Below are 18,225 nucleotides of genomic sequence, written 5' to 3' on the forward strand. Positions count from 1 at the left end.
TATTTTGTTATTGCATGAAAGGGCAAAGACCTATTAAAGAGCTGTAAGCAGTAGCTAAACACCACCCAGCACCACCTTTACAATATGTCCCTCAAATTCTTCCCATTTACTCAAAATAAAAGCTTTTGAAAATCAACACCCCTATAAACAGGGGCGATGCTCTGGGTGAAGGCTAAACTTATTGTCCAGTTTAAGGAGCCCATTCAGGGTAGTGAGCCAGCGTTTGTTCAGCGCATACCACAACGTAAATTGTTGCTTGGTGCAAAAGGAGACCAGTAGGCGGTAGCACGGGGGAGAAGGAAGTGAAAGGTTGAGTATGAAGGTCAATAAGACTGGGTTCTCACTTGTAATGGGGAATGGGCGGGGCAGTAAACCAGGCATAGTGATTTTGAATTAGATGCTTTTTTTTTAGATGTAAGTAAAAAGGTAACCTAACAGCAGTGATTGATCTATGCTCCCTGTAAGGGTGCAGGAGGAGACTGACACACAGGTGGCATAATGATTGCTTTATAAAAAGTAAAGAGAAACTATTTTTCCCTAGATCTGAGAGGGGTTTCCCTGCCTCAACTAAAGTGCTAATGAGTCCGCAGAATGTCCTTGTAACTTAGAGTCCACCATCCTGTGTCAAACATCGTTATCTCTGTCCATTACACTTCTAACTAAACTAAAGGTTGGGCCAATGTTCTTGGTCCAGGAAAATGATTCCCTCCTTCTGGACTGGACGGCACTGTTCTGGTTGCTAATTTCCCACCATGGGGAGGACTACATTCTCCTGATTTTAATACTTCACAACAATGGACTGCAATCCTTTAACACTCTGCATTAGAAAGTTCACTATTTCTTCACACCAGGGGGAATGACTCCCTTCCACTGGATCACTGGTTTGACCCTCCTTGCAAGCTCAACTACCAGGGGGAATGACTCCCTTCCTCTGGCATCTGGCTTTAACTGTTTTTCCACACACAAAGCCAGGGGGGATGACGCCCTTCCCCTGGACTATCTTTTCACTTGGTTTCACAATTTCACAATGTCAGGGCAATGACTTCCTTCCCCTGGCCCTTCTTGGCTTTGTTCTCACAGTTCACAACAATTGGGGGGAATTACTCCCTTCCCTGGCTTTCCTTCCACTTTGATTTTACTGTTCAACACTTAGTTTCACCCTTAGATATGCAATACAGTTCATGCACCAGTAGAGTCCCTGACCCATGCTTCACCACTATGGCCCACCTGGTTCTCTGACTTGCCAAGTGCTGCCAAGATGAAGAGGACTCCGCTCTCTCTCCTGCCCTCTGTCGTTGTGGGTCCCAGACCCATATTTCTCTATTCTTTAGTTTTGGCAAACCTGGTTCACTCTCCTGCCAGGTACCTGCCACAAAGAAGATATTTATCTTCCCCTTTTTGACAGGCGGTTGGATCCCAGACCCTTGTCTCTCCTCTCCCAGTCTTGGTATACTTGCCTGCCAAGTACTGTGACGAGGAAGTTATAGCCACTTGTTATTTTGGTACATGGACTTGTTCCCCTGTGGTGTCTATCCCCCACCTATCCCTGCGCGGTTCCCGTTACCTTTGTTTTTTTCCACGTACGCAGCTGGTTTTTACTGGGGTCTGTTTGGGTTCCTTCTCCTAGCGGATCTGTTGCTTTACGCAGGGACTGAAGGATCCTTTGTTTGTTTCCCGCCTTCGGGTCCCTGTTTGCCAAAACTCTGTTTAGTCGTCGTTGGGGATGAGGGGGGAGGAGATTGCTGGCTTTCCTGAATCAGGGAGGGGGCTGCTCTCGGTTCCTCCTTGTTTGGCTCTGCGTCTCCTTCCAACTTCCTGGGCTTCACGGTCTTGCGATCAGGTGGGCTGCTTCTCTTTCCCTCGTAGTCCTTCCTTGCTTTTTATGATGAGTGGGTAAAAACAACTAGACTGCTTATCACAGTTCTCATCATGGCTCTTCGTTGTTCTGCACCTCCTCCTCGTCTCAGTACTTGTCAAGGGACTCATCCTTAAGCAGTCCCATCTCTTCCTTGTCGCCGTGAATGTTAAGCTTGTCACCTTATAGACATACATGGGAGTAGTAGGTAGGGTTTTGGGGTCCCTAGCGTGGGGAGGTGTCATAGAGCGTTCTCCCTAGATGCCGTCCTTGTTTCTAGAGGGGAAATCTGTCCTGTGACAATTCGCTAGGCATCATCACTTTTCCCTGGGATGAGGGGAGCCCCTTCCCATGAGGCTAGAGAGGTGCGGCCGCTGGCCAGTAATCCCCCTAGAGGTGGTATAAAGCGGGAGGACCTCATGCGGAGGCGCTCCCCCACCGGGGAAAGGGGCAACCATCAGCGGTATAGAATAACAAGTTCTACCACACCCACACCTCTTTTAGCCCCTTTGTGTAATTCTGATCCTTACCTTGACTCCAATGTTTCTCTAGAAGCTAAATCTATCTGTTGTTCTAGAATAGATTCTCTTAGAAAAGTCTAGAGTACTGTGACGAAGAAGCTCCTAACTAACTTCCAAGTACTGCCTGACCTTAGTACTGAGATGAGGAAGATGCGTGGAGGCGCAAGGAAATCATCATGGAAAGAGACAAGGGACTTTGAAACTGATGCCTGGGAAACTGGAAGCATAAGAAGGAAAGAAGGACTGGCCACTGGAGTCGAGAGGGAGACACAGCACAGCGGTCAACGGAGCCGTCGAACACACTGCCGTACTGACTGCCCAGCCTAAGGGAGAAGAGCCCGGCTGTGGGAGATGCTGACATGCCTGGGAAGAGTCTGAACGGATGGTTCATGTCAGTAGCAAGGAGAAATCCAGTATAGGAGTAGCTAGAGTCTGCAGGAGTCGTCTTTACAGGCATGATATTCTAACGCAAAACAGGACGCATGGAGAAGCAGATCTCAGCGGTTGCCCGCATTCTGAAGAAGGCACTCCGGGAGTCTTCCCAGACAGGGAGGTAAGCAGCAAGCATCCTGAGACGCACCATAGCGAGGAGCGCTGTCTGCAAGCTGCAGAAGGGCAAAGCCGCAGCAGAGCGCAAGTCTAACACCCGTTTTCCCAGGAATATCCAGGGTTATGCTACAGCCCTAAAGAAGCAAAGGGGCAACACACAAGGTCAGCAGGAGACACAGGGAAGGCTATGGAAGCTGACGCTGATCCCAGTCCCTCGCCCCCTTCCTCGAAAACTAAAGGGGTGCTATTAGCGGGGTGCACTACGAGTAATTCCCTCCTCTCCCCATACCACTGACGAGGCCAGGGCTGCTGGCCACCAGTGAAGGGTTCAGCAAAAAGAAACATCCTTGAGAGAACTGAGAACCAAAGAGGGGGAGTCCTTAATTTCTGTGGCAGTGGAAAGGCAGCTGACCAGGAGAACTGGATCAAAGACCCTAACTGTTAAATTGAAAGGAACCTAGGGGAAGGGAGTCATTCCCCTTGTTTGATATCATAAAGAGATTCCGGTCTGGGACCCACAGTGTGAACCCGAGGAGAGCCTCCTTTTGCAGCTTCATCGTGACGGTACTTGGCAGGGTAGCGAGCCAGGTCTGTCCAGACAAACCACAGAAGAAACCTGGGTCTGGGACCCACGACAAGCAAAGTATATGAGAAGGGTCTGGCCAAGGGAGTTATTCCCCCTAATCCAACCGTGAAGCAAAGTGAAACCAGGGGAAGGAAGCCATACCGCCTGGTGTTGTGTTCTGTGTAATCGAGAAAGATCAGGGGAAGGAAGCCTTAACCCCTGGTCTTGTATACCGTAAAGTCAAGCAAAAGCCCGGGGGAAGGGAGTCCTTCCCCTGGCATTGAGAGAGTATTGAGAACTCTGTTTTGTCACCAGAAGGTGAACTTTGATGGCACGTCCAGAAGAAGGGAGTCATTCTTCTGTACCAAGAAGACTCACCAATTCTTTAGTTTAGTAGGGACTGTAAGGGAAGGAAATATGTTTCTTTCGACACAGGACGGTGTACTATATAATTTCAACGGCCTCCCTGACAGACTCCTTAGTGTTAAGTTGAGGCAGGGAAACCCCTCTTAGTAATAGGGTTAGTGAGGTGTTTTCCTTTCTTTTTCATCTAAATAAAGGTTTTTGCCAACAAGAATGCCGCCTGTGTGTCAGTTTCTTCCTTCCAAACCCTTCAACTCCCCATGAGATCCTCTTGCTGTGTGCCACCCCCAAGGAGACTATCGGGTAGCAGGCTCACCTCCCTGGCCTCATGGGAAGGGGCTCCCCTTTGGGGAGAAGTGCCGATATCTAGGGATTCGTCACATTCCACAGTACAGCAGTGAGGCATCTGACTGCGTTTTGTACTAACTGTATCCTTTTGATAGGCAGGAAGTTTGGCAAGTGTTGGAGTAGTCTAGGTGGAAGGTGACCTGGCTGTTGCCAGATATAAAATGCTTCTCGTGAAGGATGTTAAGGTGGACTTTTATGAGTTCCTTAAGCCCATGATCAGGACCTGAACCAGTGGTTCAACTCCCGATGAAACGGAAGGGCACATCCTTTTTCCACTGTAACTAAATACTTCGCTCAATTGCACAGTACTGATTTGTTTGTTGTGCAGATAGTCCTATTCACAGTGGGTACCTGGAATCTCGTCCTGTTACAATGTATATCATCTGCACGCTCCTCACAGTGGCCTTTGCAGACAGGTGCTCACTTGATAACCTCTTTGCATAGTGCACGGTAGGTATAGAACAAAAAAGCCTAATTGCTGAGCTCCCAGCACCCAGCCACTCGAGCCCTCCTTTTCTGCATGAGACACTGAATGTGCCTTCATCGACTATAAAGTAGATACCCTTGCCCCAGTAGACTGAGCTCATCCCACACATCACATGAGCTTATGGTAAGCCACAAAGCTGAAGTTACATGGATAGAACGCATGATAAGTACCTCTATGTATTACGAATCGCATGAACCCCTCTGGCTAAGTAATCTGCCAGACTTTTGTGCTATATGCTACACTGTATGTTCTGTTCTCTGCAATTAGATGAGCTACTTGTCAATCTAGAACATTAATCTACCCTGTCTTGTATTCCCCACCCAATAACGGAACTGCCCAAGACTGCCCCATGCCCTGGAGATTGGGGCGCTTTGGAGTTTATGGTCCTTGGAGCACAGTCCAACAACTGATCTGACTGAGGGTAGACCTAGTTTGGCGACCGCAGCGCTATTTCTCTATTCTGGTGAAACCCATAAGCCGTCTTTGTGGCGAGACTGCATGCCAGCACTCTGGCCTAACCCTGTGCCTTGGAACCAGATCTTAAGAATTCATAATCTGTCGGCTCTATGTGCTGCTTTAGCAGTAATACCTGCCATCTCTGGAAACATCTGCATCTGGAGTAAGCACTAGTGATGACAAAACCAGCTTTTATGTCTGTATTGATTTTGTATGGTGTTGTATGGTTTTTGACTTAAATTGAGATCTACTAAAATGCTAAAAGCATGGTGCTATATGAAAGGGACTTAAGCTGATCTTGCCTGACACTGATGATGCATTAACAAATTTAGGATAGGTAGCATGCAAGAATATCAGATTTGGTATGTACAAATGTGGTCTGTGCATTCCAAATGCTGTTTGTCTTCTCTGTCCTGAAACGTCACTAATTACATTTATTTGCAGTATGCTGATATCAAAGTATAACTACACCTGACCAAAGACAAGAGTAGATCCCAAAATGTAACTCAATCCGACACACCTCTTTCGTGATAGCGTGATGCACCTAATGACAGGTCACTATCCCCAAGTTCTCAGAAAAATGCTGATGCTTCTGGGAAAGTGGTTAAAGAAAACCAAGGGATAATATTATACAAACTATTTACTCAAGCTAACTACCCCTTTCGAGAACTTGGGCCCAGATCATTATTTCCCTATTTCACACCCAGCCTCGCCCCCGCAATATTAACCAGATGGCATACATCATAAGCGGAAAGAGTAAATTGTCAGGGCAGCTGTCCCTAATTGTACAGCCCCTCGACCCCCCCTTAGAATCACCCCTCCACAATGGAGAACGTGAAAGTATACTTCTTGATATTTAGTTGTGTCTTCTCTGTGTACACAACCTTTGGTGGTTTTGGTTACTCTAGGGGAAAAGTGTGCATGAGGCCTCCACAGAGATCCATGACATCCAATACATATATATAACCAAAGAAACAAACTAGAGAAACCTATAACATGCAATCATGGAACACCAAATCACCCAAAGTGACACTGCAAAATAACATACCGCCCCATTTTACGAAAACCTTGGATTGCTGGCCCTTTGAGAAACAATGCCCATAATATCATTTAAGCACAATAGCAGACTCCTATCAACATTACAAAATGGGTCAGAATATAAAATGGGTCAGAAAACCACAGATACATTATCGTTTATTCAAATGGAGGCTTAAGATGGGGATTTGTGTTCAAAACATTCTTTTATTGCAATAAGTTGACCCCCGTTACCCCCTAATAAGGAGTATAAATAATTGCGATCTTAGAGGGGGACCTTACAAGACAAGACAGTGATAAGATCCGGTTTAGGACAGCTGGCAGTGGTGGCATGGCGGTGAAACCCACTTGGGATCCACTTGTGAGGGCAGATGGGACAACCACGTCAAAGATACAATGAAGGCATAAAATAGTAAGTGGCAGAAAGAAGGAAGAGGGGAATGTGGAACAAGGAAGAAACGGGAGTAGGAGGTGAACACAGGACAAGGAGGAGCATCAATAAGATGACTGACCTGCAACAATACAGTATCTATATTCACTTTTCCGATTGGTAATAGGACCCAAGGCCAAAAGACATCATCCTAGGTTGAAAGTAAGCTAGACAGTTACAGCACATAGCCGTTGGTGCGTCGTGGCTAAATGACATGTTGCAGTGGCGCTCCACACAGGGAGGAGGCTCCGCTCAGGCTAAGGTGCTTCTGACAGATCTATGACACTATAGCGCAGATTAACTTACCTTTTTATATTTAGCGGGTGAATTATTGTCATTCAGGCAAGACGCTGCTTACTTAAAATAATAGATTCAGTCCACCTCACTTTTTTCAACACGTGAAAAATAACCCAGGAGCAGTGGTCTCTGGATCAGTCAATTGATCAATAGATCTACCTGCACAGAATCCACCCACAAGGGATGACGACGAAATTCAAGCCCTGAACCTTAACAGCATAAGAGCTCAAGGATGGGAATCCTGTCCAGAAACCCTGACAACTCAAAGGTTGAGAACTCTGCGTCTCATAGAAGAGCTATGTCCACATAACCCCATCACTGATAATTCTTTTTTAAATTTTGTTTTTACATTTTCATTCAATAATAAGAAATCACCAAAACAAACAGATGAACAAATCAAACCTTCGAACCGCACACATACAATAATACAAACAAGCTGTTTTCGGCGTAACATGCTCCATTCTAGCATATCTTAAAGAGCAATATTGGTCAGTAATTCATAGGGTCACTTCTGTCCCCCTTCTTAATTATCGTAATCACCATTGATCGCCTCCAGGAAGGGGGCTTAGGTCCCTGTGACTTCTAAGGGGTTATTGAAAAGGCTAAACGTATCAGCTGGAATGAGAGGTATGCATTATATAGGAACAGTATCTAAGTTCCATCGATCACAGGGGCCTCTATGATGTGTCTTTGTAGACGTGTAATTGTCAACCTTGTTCCATTACAGAGTCCCTGTGATGGCATAAAATTGCGTAGTAGCATAATTACAGCACCTACTTTCAGTTTTAGCGCGTGAAGAGCATTCGTCCTACAGCGTTTCGCTCTTTAGAGACTGGAACATTGAGCCAGTAATTAACTGTTCATTGACACTGGAACCGCCATGTCCTGTGTGGAGAGAAGTGGGGGTGGAAAGAAGTAACTTCCGAATGTTTACGATAGTGGAAGGTGAAAGTGACTGTGTAGAGAGTTTTTTTGTATATATATATATATATCTATATATATATATGCAGGAATTAAATGGCAAAAACCACTTGCACCAAATCCAAAAACTGTCCCCAGATAGCCTCATATAGATCATTCTTCTTCGACTTGCAGAACATGATTCTCTCTAATAATGACATTTTATTGAGGTCTTCAATCCATACAGAACGTGAAGGAAATGTAACACTCTTCCATTCTCTTATCTACATTTTTTGGCAGACTAGCAAACTCAGAAAAACCAACAGTTCTGGGGCTATGTCAAATCATCTAACAGCTCATCTTCCGGCAAAATGACTGCAGCAAAAGTCATCATGCATTAACATAACTTCATTCATCATCTCAGTCACTTTCATCCAAAATGTTCTCACTTTATTGCACTCCCATATCATATGATCAAAGGTTCCCACCCTAGCCCCCACCCCCAACAGGCCTCTGAATCACCTATCCCCCCTCTTGAATGACTTGACTAGGGCCCAGTAGACCCTACTGAGGATTCTAATTTGTCTTGCTCTTTCACCAAGATTTTAAGAATTCAAAGGTACACTCATATATATGTTTTGCAATCTAAACTCTGTCCTCTCAGACCCCAAAGAATCGGACCATGACTTGGTGAGATCTTCATTCTTCTTCTTGTGATGAAGTAGAAGCTTATAAACTTTGAGAGCTAGTTGTCCGTCATGATTAAAGTCCAGCAGCTGAATTGAGAAATAGTTATCCTCCTTGGGTATCCTTCCGCCAATTGCCTTTTTAAATTTATGATATTCACCATAGGAGCGCTTCCGTAATTGTTTTGTTGAAGACAATTTATTGAAAGGAGTCCATCTTTTGTCTTCAAACAATTCCCCTATCCATTGGACCCCACTCAGAACCCAATTTGGACAAAAAAGTGACACTCCATCAATTCTTCTTGACACTCCTTCTTTGCCTCTGCCTTCTTTCCTCCTCTCCCCTTCTGATCTTTTTCTGTCTCGTCATTGTGCACCTGGTCACCCTCTGACTTTTGGGCCCAGGTACCTGCTCACCCTTCCACCCTCCCGCACTGCCTCCTGGCAATCCCTTGCACTGGGGCCTGCATCTGTAACCCTACAGTTCTCCCACCCTCCCCCCACCTGTTTTTCTGCACTTATCTGTCACACCCCGTCTGCTGCCTTATACCTTGCACTGGCCACTTTCTGGCTGCACTACCACTGTTTGTTGCTCTTATTTATTTATTCATTTATTTATCTGTTTTATGTATTTATTTTTCTCCTTGCTCAGCACTTTTCCTCCTCCGCTCCCCCCTCCCATGCACTTTCCCCTTCTTCCTCTCCCATGCACTTGTGCATTGTCAATGTCACTGGGCCTAGAAATATCTTTGTCTCTGTTCTCCCTTGTTCCCCTCCCTTGCCTTGTCGCGCTCTGAAACACTTGTGTACGAGCGCGATACAATAAAATATCTATATCAATATCAATGCACACCTTAGGGTTCTGCCAGATGGACCACTATGTCGAAAAAAAAGGATCCTCATCAGTAATTTCTTTCATTTTCCACCAACCTTTCCTCATAAACTCTGTTAGAGGTGAAGGAGTCTTGCCCCTGGTATTCTCCGTCACCAGAAGAGCGCCAGGTCATAGAGGCTTATTCATGCACAATTCTACACGCAACTAGGTCTCAGACGACTCCTCCAGGAAAGGAATAAGATGTATGGCCGAGAAAGCCAGATGATGCGAAGCAAAATTCGGCATTCCTAGGCCTCCTTCGTCACACAGCAATTGCAGTTTCCTCAGTTTCAAACGTGGCTGCTTTTGATCCCACAAGCATTATTGTATCAATCTTTCTATTTCATATAAACTTTCTTTACATACCGGAAGCAGGACGATGCTAAGGATATAATTGAATAATTGATACGAAGCCTAGAAGTCATCTTGATTGCATTAACTTTCCCCCACAAGGATAACCTCAGCTCCATCCACCTATCCAGATCCCTCTTCAAGCTTGATGTCATACTCCTCATATTTTCCTCATTATATGTGGCCTACTTCCTTGCTCAAACAAATTCCCAATTTCATCAAATTCCCAATTTCATCTTCTCTGGACACCATCGAAAAATCAATCCACAGAGTTGCTGAGGGCCACAAGTACCTGAGGCTGGCCTGGCCTCCGGCTTTATCCAGATTTTTTTTTTGCCAATAAGGGATTTAAAAGTTTCAATTTGTCTCATCAATGCCTGCAATGAGGATTCCACATCTCGTATCACTAACAGAAAATTGTCAGCATGAAGCGATATCTTTTGTATGACATCTCCATAATGTACTGCTTGTAGTGCAGGGTTCTTCTTAATCAAATCCACCAATGGTTCCACTGCGAGCACAAACGGCAATGGTGACAGGGGACAACCTTGTCTTGTGTCCCTTTCCAACTCAAACCTGTCTGAAGAAAGGCTGTTGGTCACAACTGAGGTGGTTGGTTTGGAATATAGTAATGATATTGATTCTATCAACTTCTCTCTAACTCCGAATCTCTCCATCACCTTAAAGAGGAATGGCCGTTTGATGTGGTCGAAGACCTTCTCTATGTCCAACTACAGAACCGCCACCTCTGCGGAAAACCTATGTCTATTACTGTGTTGGGATCAGCCTTCGCATGTTAACCGAGGTATGCCTCCTCTTAATGAAGCTAGCTGATTGGACTAGACCATTTGAGGCAAGATGCTTTTCAGGCGCAGAGCTAATCACTTGTAATTCTAAATCTCTATCAAGACCCATTTAAAGACGACAACAAAAAATGCAGAAAAAGGAGATTTAACAGTAACAAGAAGCATAACTCTTTACAAGTGGATATATCTGAACAGTTGGAACTATTGAATGCTAGATAGGCTAAGACGAATGTTCCAGATTATTTCAGCGTGATCACAGAACATGACTATGACCTGCTAGTTATCACAGAAGCGTGTTTCACTAATAACTATACTATTATTTTAGATAAATTAGACACACAAGAATTAAATCACCAAACATTTGGTCAGTTAATGTAGCCCACATCCAATTGGGGCCTTGGAAGGGGAGAGTCAATCCTTGCTTCTTCAGTCGGCGGTTATAGCTAATGGGTGACCTGCGGAACACTTAATCGTAATTCTAGGAGACCTTTACCTCATAACGGAGGACACCTCCAGTAAGAGCCACAGGAATGCTACAATAACATGAACACGTGCAAAAAAAAGATTGTGTTTGCGAATCTTGTACTGGATGTACTTTTCACTTGGAACCTAGACATTTCACCATAGTAATAACAAATATTTTGGAATGATCATCTGGTGTAATGCCTCCGAGCAACTCTCAAAAACAGAATTATATTAACACCCACATACAACTTTGGAGACCACCTCCGTCAAATTGTACTCAGAGAATCACAAAACGGCATTCAGAGAACACCTACCCAAATCATTATCTTGAGTGCCCAGAAATAATCTTCCCTGTGATTAAAGAGGGCCTGTATAATATCTGTACAGATATTAGGCGTGGTTTACATGGTATAACCTAGAACGTGCAACCATCAAGAGACAATTCAGCAAACTAGAACATGAGTTTCCGAATGCCAGGACATTAGAATGGCATACCACAAACTAGCCAGAGGATGCAAAAAAGCAATCCATGGAATCTAAGAGGAATTGCATGCAAAAAGGATCTTGAATGCTCCAAACAGAACCAGAGAATTATTCACTGTCAGCAAAGAACTATCCGACCAAGAACAATACAACTCCACTCCCCCCTTCTGAAGAGTACAGGCACGAAATCTCGGGTTTCTTCATCCAAAAAGTATTGAAGAGCGGAACATCCCAGAAGGGACATGAAGGCACCCAAGAGGGGGACATTATTTACTTTAGACAATAACTTCTGCTGCAGCCTGATTTAAGCCCTAAGAGCACAGAAAATGAACTAGTGGATAAGAAAGGTACCCTATGGAAAGTAGATATGAAGAAGGATGTAGTTCTCTCCCCCGTTGTCTTAGCAGCAGCCTAAAGTAGACGCAGCATGCTCTTAGACCTAAGAGGAGACCTAAGAGGCAAGGTTTTCCTTTGGCTATAATCTCTCGTCAGTTAAAGTACTATTCAAGTAAACATGGGTGACTTCCCAGGCATCCCCCGCAACGGGTTTGAATGTGGAATTCCACAAGGATCTTCAGTTTCCTCTAGTTGCTTATATAGTCCATGCTTACACAGACATATTCCATCTGTACAAAGGCAACTTATAACTCGTTTTTGGCATTGAAATAGACAGTAAGAGAAACATCCAAATTGTGACTGCCTCTTATCCAAATAGAAGTGGATGGTGATTAACAAACTGCTCTCATGCTGAGCTCTTTTATACATCGTGTCAAACCCAATGCTCAATATCCTTGCTAGGCCATGTCTTCTAAGCACCACACCAACACCAGTAAACACACCCAGAAACCTGGCAGTAACTTTGGAATCAAACATGCCCTTTCGACATCAAGTGATTAGATTAAACCGACATTGACACCTCAGTTGCATACCATCAATACATCCTTCCGTTGCTTTCCACAGACAGTAAGGTTGAATTAGTGGAATCTCTAGTCCTTGGTAAACTAGACTACTTTACTTGCATCTACCTGGGTCTACCTAAACACCCCTTGAAGAAAATAGAACTTCTACAAAACAGAGCTGTTAGATTAATATATGGCCTTAACACATTCCTGCTTTAAAATCAATCACTGAAATGGTTAACAATTGGGACAAGGATTACCTCACAGCAATTTACCTGATGCACAAATACTACTGGGAGGATCAGTGTGATTTTACCAAAAACATTTTATTCCAAGCATTTTTTTACCGAAACCAAAATCCAAAAGTATTCCAAGAAGTTGATTCCTTCGAGACTCAATAGCCATACCGATACAGATAAGTGGTGTACCGGCCACTTTTACTCCCTGAAAATAGGCAAATTCTCCCAAAAAATGAAAATGGGGAGTAAAAGTACTCCCAACAAAAATTAGAAAACAGACGCATAAAACCTTGTGCTCATGCTTTCACCCACACAGCTCCATGAATATGTTTGTAGCAGTAGTGCACGTTGTACCTCAGGAAGAAACTACTATTATTATGACTTGATTGGAAGAAGTAAGCATGTATCTTTTAATGTGCCTGAATAACTAGGAGCAAAGGAATAATTATTACAAAAACATTCGTGTTTTACAGTTAGAACATATTTGTACGCGCTTATAAAATACTCCTATTGGGAATTGGACTTCCATATTTACTCCATAAAAAAATAGTGTTACTGCCAGCTTTAAAAAATAGGTAGTAAAATACTCCCACTTCAAAATCTTATCTGGAGCACTGTGACTCCCGAAGAGCCTTCCACTCCCCCCTTGCCCCCCACCTCCCGGGAAACAAACTGCTCTCATGCTAAGGTAAAGGAGATGTAACCGCAATCCTTAGTCAGCCAGGGACCACACTATGTAGCAAAATCAAAACTGAACTGAGACGGGCAAAAGACCACAAGCATTTCAACCACTTTGTAAAATAGTAAATGGTTGCAGAACCCCAAGACTAGCAGCAACTAGGAAACATGAAAACCTGCGCTTCATGTAGCACTTGAGGTACCCAGGAAAGTTCCACTAGTAGTGCTCTAATGGAATGCTGAGACTTTGCCTTAACCCCCAATGTAGTCCTATCACCCATGTGCTTGATGTGTGAAATATTTGCTGTACCTGTTGGTCTTGTTACGTCCCTGGATTGGCTGTTGTAACCCTCAAAAGCGATTAACCTTGCAAGCGTCGTATATATATATAAAACACAAAATCTCTCTCCACACGCTATCACAACTTTTTTTTTTAACACCTGTAACTTATTCAAGCCCTCCGTATCACCTCAATGCAAATAATGAAGCAGCCCAAAATGTGAACAATTGTGAAGAAGGATGTTTTCATATCTAAGGTTGTCATGGTATGCAGCAGCAATGGCAGGTATAGTTCAGTTTCTCCAGGCAAGAACCTCTTATCCTCTCTTTACGTGCAGATGAAAACTCAGTTAAAAATGGCTGCTGGTGGATGTATGGTTTTGAACTTTGTATTTCAGTAATGTTGAAAGTAGGCCTCATTTCCACCCTTTTTTTTCTTCTCTGGTTTATTGCAGAGGCGTAGTAGCACTCCAGACACTACGTAAACTGGAAGAGCTAACAGGAAAGCCCATTCATGAGCTGTTTGATTACATTTGTGGTGTTAGCACTGGTAAGTTATGCACAACTCAAACATGCATGTCTGATCTATAGCCTCAAGCTCAAAGTGTGTTCCACACAATGTGTGCAGCCATACAATAGGCCACTATGCTTCTTCCCCAGGGGATCATCTCCTATTTATCCTTCTGTGTGTTGTGAGAAGCCTGAAGGTGCATCACCCGCTAGTCTCCGGGTATCAGTCATCCAGGTGGCCAGGACACGGCCATCGCTTTTGGACCCAGTTCCTGGGGATCGACAAGTGAGGGAGGATCACCTGGATGAGGGGTCTTCAGGAAGTGGAAGTGGGACACCTGAGGGTGAGAAGCGGTATCTCCTTCCTTTTAACACCTTTTCCCCATCCTACCAGGTCGGATAACTAGGAACTCACGCTCCCCTTCTTTCCTAACACAAACACTTTCTCACAGACAGTTCACCATGAGAGACAACTGTCTAACCCCAGAGCCGTATACCTGACATGTCCCAACACTATGGTCAGGCAATCACAGATCATTACACACACCTGACTTCCATCACACTTCCACACACGGATAAAAGGCGGAGCATGAAAGCACACTCGAAGTGAGGCAAAACAAACGAGGAAACAGCAGTTCTAAGATGGCAGTTTAATACAAGGAGAAAGATGGTGAGACCTGAGAGGGTTACATAGAGGAAAGTACCCTTGACCTGTAAAGATTCTTACTTTCGTGAGCCTTGGAAAGTAAGAAACAGAAGACCAGGAACTAAGGCTGGTCAAACCTGCACAGTGTGTCCGAGGTACCTGGGGCTCTCCCGTGTCGATAACCAAGCCGGGGAGGAGCGATTACCGCCATGGTACTGTCCTTGGCACCTACAACAAAGCAACGTCAGAAAAGACAGCACAGACAGTGAGTCGGAGAGACTGATGCCAAACTAGCTTGTGTTTTTGTTAGGGAGAATTCTCACAAATGTACTAATTCCCTTCTACCTTAGAAAGGCCCCAGCACTTTTTCTGGATTTAAGGACTTTACATTTTTATCCTGGAGAGAGTGAGACCTTTTTCCCACTCTCTCATGTATTCTTCATTGATTTGAACATTGTGTTTCTTTTGACTTTGGAGTCTGACAAACTCCATAGGCGTCATCTTTTTACATTGTGTCACACAGCACCTTCAGTGCAGTGACACAGGGAAGTCTTCCAGATTTCCTAAAGGTTACCTTCTCTTGGTTAAACTGCTGTTTCCAAGAGCAATGAAGTGAAATTGACTTTACTTACATTTTGTAACTTTGTACACTCAGCACACACACTATCTTCCCATAGGGTGCTGGAGGGGTTACTTAGTATCCCCTTTGTCTAGTTTCTCATGTAAAATTTTTATGCTACCCTTTCTACAATTAATGGCTGGTGGCAGTGGTTTACTTTTTCCTACCATTGTGTGTTTCTACCGCGGGCTGCAATTGCAGCTGCAGTAAAGCACCCATGGGTGCCCATTTTGTCAAAATGGCCCTGGTCTTCTTTTTTTGGCATTTCTTGTTGGAAAGGTTCTTCTTGAGATTTACTCTGCATGCCAAACCAGGTTTGGTCCCTTTGTTTGTGTTGTCTTGGGCGGGATTCACTGGTGAAGCCCGCCTCTGGCTCCAGCGTGTCTAGCAGGGCAGGAAGCGAGGGAGGTGCCCGAAACTCCCTGTGCTTAGTGTCCTTGCTTACAGGAATACAACCAAACGTGATTGGCCGGCTGGCTGTCCTCGGAGGACAGCCACACTGCTGTCTGATTGACAACTAGGCTGCTAATGAATGGGAGAAACCTGCATAAAAGTCAAGGTCTTTTGCTTGGAAGGCAGAGTCGACCACTGGACGAAGGAATCTGAAGAACTTGGAAGAGATGCTTGCTGCAACTCCTGGACGCTTGCTTTGTCCGATGAAGCCCTGCCGCGTTGCTGAAACTCCAAATTCGCCTCCACTAGAGAAGCCCTGCACAGGACAACTTCTCCTCTTGGGTTGGTGGGACCAATCGACCCCAAGACAAACTCATCTGAAAAACCTCTCGCAGCTGGCTGTACTTCCATTGCTGCTGCAGGAACCGGTTGGCAGGGAGAGGAACACCAGAATCGAGTGTGTCGTCTTTCAGTGGGACCCGAGCTCAAGGAAGATCCTCCAGACTCCCATGAAACTGGACTGACCAAGCCTGAGCCGCCTCAACAGAGTGCTGGACCCCAGATGCGAGCAAAGTCCATAAGGTATCAGAGAACCGCGTGGTGCTATTTGCGAGAAGCTGAAACCGCATAATCTGAAGTTTGCACATTGCTGCCGCCGACCTTCAATTCATAAGGCAGGGGTCCCCAGATGTCGTCCTTCTTGTCCCCACAACTTAGGCCCAGGAACAACAGGATCTGCCATACTACAACTGGAACAGAAGCCAACTGGAACCAATTTCTTCAAACCAAAGGTACTGTAAAACTAAGGGGTTGCTTACCTCTTGTTGTGTAGTCATGCTAGCTCTCAGTTGAATTCATTTTCTACAAAGATGCCTGCTCAGTCACTCTACCAACATGTGTAGTAAATGCTTATAACAAAGGTTGGGTTAACTATTACCAAGAGGACAGGGCTGGTGCTGTCTCCCACAAGGTACTGCATACAATGATGCCTAACAGTTTTGAACCAAGGTTGCAAGTGGCAACATTGTATAAAGAGAACAGTGTGTGAAGAGTTTGTGGTGAGCGCCGCGAATACAATAGCAAGCCAAAGGAAGTAGTTGAACTTTATAATTGAACTTTGGGAGGCCAAGAAAAGATTCCATACACAGAGTGGTCCGGCGCCACGTGGGCAAAGCCTGTTAGGTATCCAACTGATGCTGAGTGTAAGAGAAAGAAATATTGAGTTCGAAATGGTCATGCAACGGGACAAGCTAAACCCTGTGCACATTCGAAAGTCTTTGATAGTTTAATGTACATCACAATTGGTGCGAGCCCGGCTGAGGGAGACTAATTGGATGAAAGGTAGGGATCTGAGCCAGGCAGTGGGGTATCCAGGTTGAACCGTGAGTCACCCAAAAAATAATTCTTTGAACCTTGTTTTGAAACTGATCTAAGCCCGGTTGAATACCCAAGTTGTATACTGGTTGAGAAAAAGAATGTTTGCGTATTGTTTTTGGTACAGCAGGCCCTCTGCGTCAAGAGACTTGGACACAGAAGGTCCTGAACTGGGAAAATTGAACTATATCCTTGTGCAGCAGAAGCCAGAGCGTTTGCTTAGCTCAATTGACCTGCCTTGTCCCGTGCTGAAAACATGGGAAAGGGAGGCCAACAGCCTGTGCATCCTGAAATATTATTTTGTGAACACTTCCTTCTTTTTCATGAACATTACCCCACGCTATTTGTAAATTAGTGGTAAGGATTGGCAATTTTTAAAAAAAATGTTTAGTATAGGCTCTTTCTATTTGACAAGACGCCACTAGGACTACCTTATTATTATTTGATGGTTGTAGCTTGCTCCCATCTTAGATTTAGGTTTAGACGAGGCATTTTTATCACCCATTTATACAGTTTAATAAACACCCTTGAACTGTGATCACTTGTTTCCGCCTTTACTGTTGCCACCATGTGTTCCTTACAGGACCCACCCCCTTTGAGATTAAGGTGGTGAGCCCCGTCCGCAAGATCCTACCTAGGCGTCTTGGCAAGTGGGACCTCACTGGGAATGACTCTCCCTTAGGAGAAAAGGACTCATGTTCCTGTGAGGAACTCTGTGGATCAGACACACGATCCGAATATGGGACTGCCTATTCGGAAGAAGAATACAACATCCTTGTATGTGGCTGCAGGCAATGCTGACGCAAAACTAACAGAGAACATTAAAGATAATGTCCCTTTAAGAGTTTTAAACAAGGAGAGGAGAGCAGAAGAGAGGGTATTCGACGCAGGGGAAGCCCCCTGACGTGATCGCATCAAGAAGCGGTGGAGTCGAGACTAGCCGCAAGGCCCGGGAGGGCGGCGAGCAAGGAACCGGGGAAACCATTGCCCTAGAGAGAAGAGGTGTCTACGAGCAACTACACTGAGACAATAACTGCTGGGAGCAAGCAGAGCTTCCCGTCGTCTGCATCCATAGAAGGCTGCAGCCCAAAGGGAAGCAGAGATTGGGACACTGGCA

General features: G+C 44.8%; 1 protein-coding gene across 1 annotated transcript in view; it reads left to right on the forward strand.

Moving 5' to 3' along the window:
* The window catches only part of PNPLA8 (patatin like phospholipase domain containing 8), a 188,887-nt gene that overhangs the window by 73,613 nt on the left and 97,049 nt on the right, over nt 1–18,225 (forward strand). Inside the window, exon 5 of the mRNA XM_069627957.1 lies at nt 14,022–14,116. Within this exon, the coding sequence (XP_069484058.1) occupies nt 14,022–14,116 (95 nt within the window). The remainder of the gene's footprint in view (nt 1–14,021; nt 14,117–18,225) is intronic.

Source organism: Ambystoma mexicanum, chromosome 12 (genome assembly GCF_040938575.1).
Source record: "Ambystoma mexicanum isolate Mex_15411 chromosome 12, UKY_AmexF1_1, whole genome shotgun sequence".
In the NCBI taxonomy this organism is placed as follows: domain Eukaryota; kingdom Metazoa; phylum Chordata; class Amphibia; order Caudata; family Ambystomatidae; genus Ambystoma; species Ambystoma mexicanum.